Below are 5,636 nucleotides of genomic sequence, written 5' to 3'. Positions count from 1 at the left end.
CATTCCTGAGGTTTCAGCCTCAGCCTTCATCTCTCTTGCTATCCCCAATCCATCTCATTGTATCTCATCACTTCAACAATTGCCTCTTAATGGATAATCCCCAAAGCTGCATTATCAATCTTAATTTCTTAACTCCTAAATTTCAGACTCACATTTCCAACTATTTTCTAGACATCTTCATCCCACTGGCACCTCAAAATTTCATCGTATTTAAAATGATATTTTTTTCAATAGTAGTAATGGGGACTATTTATTTAAACCAAAAACACTGATAATATATAAACTTTTTCTCACTTGATTGAAAGGGCTATAAAATTCAACATACTGACAAAGGAAACAATATAATCACATAGATGATGCCTCTGCTAATTGCCTTCAGCTTACTCCTTCCTTAAAGGACAGCCTCACACTCAGGTATACAGTTTTCTTGACCGCACGATGACTCTATGGCTAGCCTACTAAATGGGACTAAAAGTCATGTTGAAGAGCTGACACTGACCTGTTTGTTTTTATAAACAGAGAGAAAATGGCAAATTGTGCCTCATGTACCTGAAGAACCCAAAGGATCATTCTGAGAAAATGTGAACTAAACAACTGACCCTTGAGAATTTAAGTTGGTGCAGCCACTGTAGAAAACAGTACGGAGGTTCCCCAGAAAACTTAGAATTACCATATGATCCAGCAATCCTACTCCTGGGCATATATCCAGACAAAACTATAATTCAAAAAGATACATGCACCCCTATGTTCATAGCAGCACTACTCACAGTAGCCAAGAGATGGAAACAACTTAAATGTCCACCGACAGATGAATGGATAGAGAAGCTGTGCTACACATATACAATGGAATACTACTCAGCCATAAAAATGAATGAAATGCCATTTGCACCAACATGGATGCAACTAGAGATTATCATACTATGTGAAGTCAGAAAGAGAACGCCAAATACCATATGATATCACTTATATGTGGAACCTAAAATATGACACAAATGAACCTATCTATGAAACAGAAACAGAATCACGGACATAGAGAACAGAGTGGTGGCTGCCAAGGGGGAGGAGGTTGGGGGAGGGATGAAGTGGGAGGCTGGGGTTAGCAGACGTAAGCTTTTATATATAGAATGGGTAAACAACAAGGTCCTACTCTATAGTACAGAGAACTATATTCAATATCTTACAATAAACCATAATGGAAAAGAATATAAAAAAAAGAAGGTATATATGTGTATAACTGAATCACTCTGCTGTACAGCAGTAATTAACACAACACTGTAAATCAACTATAGTTCAATTAAAAAAAAATTTTTTAAAAGAAACCTGAAAAAATAAATAAATGTGACCCATGAGTAAATACAATCTCTGAGTTGACTTAAACCTAGAAGAATGAGCCACTGAGTACTCAGTATCATTCCATCTACCCCCAAACCAACTCTCCTTCTTGACCTCCCTATTTCTATTAAAGACAACAGCGTCCTTCTAGTCTCATTTGGGTTTCAAGGGTTTTAAATTTAGGCAATATCTTGAATTCCTTCCTTTCCTTGTCCTTCAAATAATTTCCCATGATCTCTACAATAGGCCCTTTATCCACACCCTATCTCCCCTCTTTCTCATGATCCCATGCTAACTCAAGTCATCTTTATTTCTTCAGTCCCTATAACAGTACCCCGCACATAGTTAAGTGTCAGTGAATACTTATGAATGAACCTGGATCACCATAGTAATAGTATTATTAAATTATTATAATGTTATATGCAATGTTAAATATAATATTAAGTAATAATAGTAACAAAATACATTTTACTGTAAAATACATTTTATTGCACTGTCTGTGTCTTGCAACCTAAGTCAGGCACCTTGGCTAAGGCAGCTTTGCACATTACTCCAAAGAAACAATATCCAAGGTAGGGGAACTCAACAGCAGATAGATTACACTGACTATCCTTTATAGCAATGAAATGTGGGGGAACAATTTAAAGTTCCATGTTTGGAAATGGACTGAAAAAGGAGATCTGAGGATTTCCTCTGCAGTGTCAGTAGCTATGGGCAGCCAGGTTGCATGTCCATACATGGTCTGTAATTATTTTTAAATGCTAAGAGGGCAATAACATTACAGGAGCCTTAAGAATCCTTTCTCTAGAGAAAAATATTTCTTCCCCATTATTTGAACAAGTTTAGACAAGAAAAGGCCAAATCTATGAACTCTGAAACCTCCCTCCTTGCTCAAATCTAGGCAAGGAGCTGGTAATTTTGGCAGGACACCCTGACCCTGTAGTCTGAGAAGGTACTGCAGGCAATATACTAACTGAAGCATTTCCTTCGCTTCACCTTAGACAGGTCAACAACTTTTCTACTCTATATATTCCCTTTCCTGCCAAAAAATTTTTTTCACGTAACAGTAGGTAAGTATAAATAGATTTTATAATTATCTTTTTTTTTTAGTGGTACGTGGGCCTCTCACTGTTGTGGCCTCTCCCGTTGCGGAGCATGGGCTGCAGACGTGCAGGCTCAGTGGCCATGGCTCACGGGCACAGCCGCTCCGCGGCACGTGGGATCTTCCCGGACCGGGGCACGAACCCATGTCCCCTGCATCGGCAGGCAGACTCTCAACCACTGCGCCACCAGGGACGCCGAACTCCACGGCATTTGGGATCTTCCCAGACCAGGGCACGAACCTGTGTCCCCTGCATCGGCAGACGGACTCTCAACCACTGTGCCACCAGGGAAGCCCTATAATTATCTTTTTAAACAACAAAAGAAATGTTTAAGAATTTCTCAAATAGCTTGGGATTGTGAAAATCAATTTTAATCTCTTGACACAGGTTCCTGGATTTTGTCCCTTTGGCGGCAAGTGCAAGCCCCTAAATTATGTTTTGATTCTGAGAATCCACTGAAATAATCTTAAGAGTAACAAAAAAATTTTCAAAACAATCTTAGGGCAAATTATTGGAGATTTAGCAAATTAAATTCTACTGGGGTTGATGGGGGGGACGGAAGGGTGAGTGGTCACAGTACCTAGGAATCTGCAGTTTTAACAAATTCCCCAGGAATCCTTATATACACTAAAGATTGAGAACCACTAACTTTGACCACGTTATTATCAGACTATGATATCGCCAAATGTTGGGAGAGAATATGAATCCATGTATCCCTGATGCACTACTGGTGAGAGTAAAACATGGTGCAGCTACTACAGAGAGCAGTTTGGCATTATCTGCTTAAGGTCACATACTCCACAACCTGTCAATTGTACTCCAACTTATATTCCCAAGACTCACTTGTAACAGGGTACATACAGGGGACACATACAAGAAAGATCATAGCAATAAAACCTGACTGACAGAACCCAAATGTCCATCAGCAGGAGCAGAAGGGAGATTAATAAACTGGTATCGTCACAAACACGATGGAATATCATATAGCAGTCAAAACAAAAACTACGAAATATGCAACAGTACAGATGGAATTCTGGCAATAAAGTACTAAACAATATTAAGTGAAAAAAATTACACAGAACATGATGTCATTGCTAAAAGCAGTCAAATAGTTTTAAATTTTAAAGTATTCCTTAAATGCAAAAACAAATACATATATGAAACTAATGAAATGAGGAATTTAAGATTTAGGATTCCAGATATCCACTAACTACTTCAGTGAGGAAAGAAAGCCACAACGTTTAGACAACCACAATCAAGATCCTAGACTTTATTTTGGTGGTGGGTTTGCAAGTAAGAGTGTATATGAGAGCATCCATCTCCTGTAATTTGGTTGATCCTTTAAGCCACGTGTTTTAATTTATATTTCTTAGATTACTAATGCTGAACATTTCCTATGTTTGTTGGCCATTCTTTTTTTTTTTATAAAATGCTCTGTTGTCTCTTTACTTTTCTACTAGCATAGTCATCAGGAGTTGTTTTTGTTGTTTTTCCTTTTCTTTAAGCTTACTAAGTGACTTAGGGATAAAGGACACATTTTTTTTTTTCTCGAAATGATCCTAATTAAGGCAGAGGGACATACTAGGATAGTCTCTCAACACTCTTTGCAGGGAGGGGATCCCATGATAAACTTTTCCTTAGCAATAGAAACAAGTGCAGCCTACTGAGTACAGATGTAGAGAGCTCTTGGCCTAAACAGTTGTAGCGCACACAAACCTGCAGGTTAGGTGACTGAAGGTCAGAAGTTACCAGAGAGTGGTTGAAGTGATAGAGAGCGGCAGCAAACTCTTCATCTGATGCACCTTGAAGACAAATGGGAAAACCAATTATTCAAGCATCTAACTGATGCATCGCACCATGCTGCCAACAGTCAAACACCACTAGGAAAAAATCCACCAGGCACATATCCTGTCTACTGACCCTTGAGTCCATCTTTGTCCACCTCCTTAATGATACTGGCCAGGGTGGCCATATGGTGTTCTGAAAGAGATACACTCAGATAGTTTCGGATAAAATTATTCCGAGAGTTCAGCATGGAAGAGGTGATGAAGTTCAAAATGTTGGAAGCCAGACCTAAGAACTAAAAAGAACACAAAAAAACTCATTACAGGTTCATAAGCCCAGAGCTCCTACAAATCCTAAATATAAATAGAAAATAAAATATGCCCATAGGTCTCATGCAATAAACACAATGAATTAAAAACTCAGATTTTAAATCACCTACAGTGGGACTAAGTTATAACAGTCTCTCCCATGTGATTCTACCAGTTACAGAAAAGGGTATGCCAATTTCATACAACAGACTTCAGGAAATATTGCATGACAGGAGTTCCAAAGAGATTAACTCTTTTATTTCATTCTTCTAAGGTCCTGTATTTGTCCAGCCCTAAGATATTATTGATATATTCAATTCTGAAGCCTATATTGTCATTATACATGCTTGGAATTCCCAGTTCTTTACTTCTCTATTAAAATGAAATTTCCATCCACGTCCTTGACTAGACTAAGCTGTATGAGAGCAAAGACTGTATATGCCTTGTTTACTGACAGAGCTTCAGAAGAGGGGCTGCTGACACACAGTACATCATTAATAAATACCGGTTGAACAAATAGTTAGCGGTCACTTACGACGTACCAGACCTAGGCTAAGGGCTCTTTAAGTCTTCACAACAATTTTAGAAGAGGTACAATCACTCCCATACAACAGGAGACAAAACTGAGGCTTGGAGAAATTCAGTTTCTTGCCCAAAGTCATAAAGCCAGTAAGTGGTAGATTCTATCTAACTCCAAAGGCTATGTTACTAACCCTCAATGAGAGAAACAACACCGAGAGTATAAGAGTTATTTAATCAAATATAATCAATACATTTATGTCCTAAGTAAAAATGTCTTTAAACATTAGTTATCCAACCTACAAAATGTTTTTGTTCAAATGATCTGCTTTTCACACCCCTTCTCCCCATTTCTCCCTCCCCCTTAACCTCAGAAATCCACTCTTACCAACTCAGGATCTTTGCGACTAGCCAAAATGTTGCCCTTCTCACCAGAGGCCTGCTTACTGGGGCTTTTAACTCGAGGTGAGCTCTCCAGCGGAGGGGGTGGGGGAGGAGGCGGAGGTGCCACTTTCTCTTTACTGGGGGAGATGGTCTCTTCAAACCACTGCCCCAGAATAGGCTCACTGTCATCATCTAACAGGGAAAG

The 5,636-nt window shown here is 39.0% G+C and overlaps 1 protein-coding gene across 1 annotated transcript in view; it reads right to left on the bottom strand.

Annotated features, from left to right (window-relative positions):
- Positions 1-5,636, bottom strand: part of UBR4 (ubiquitin protein ligase E3 component n-recognin 4) — a 128,791-nt gene that overhangs the window by 102,611 nt on the left and 20,544 nt on the right. The window contains exons 15-17 of the mRNA XM_007459317.1: positions 5,436-5,623; positions 4,356-4,515; positions 4,152-4,237 (exon numbers count right to left, since the gene is read on the bottom strand). Coding sequence (XP_007459379.1) covers positions 4,152-4,237; positions 4,356-4,515; positions 5,436-5,623 — 434 coding nt within the window. The remainder of the gene's footprint in view (positions 1-4,151; positions 4,238-4,355; positions 4,516-5,435; positions 5,624-5,636) is intronic.

This window comes from Lipotes vexillifer, unplaced genomic scaffold (genome assembly GCF_000442215.2).
Source record: "Lipotes vexillifer unplaced genomic scaffold, Lipotes_vexillifer_v1.1 scaffold496, whole genome shotgun sequence".
Classification (NCBI taxonomy): domain Eukaryota; kingdom Metazoa; phylum Chordata; class Mammalia; order Artiodactyla; family Lipotidae; genus Lipotes; species Lipotes vexillifer.
This window is presented reverse-complemented; position numbering and strand designations above follow the sequence as displayed.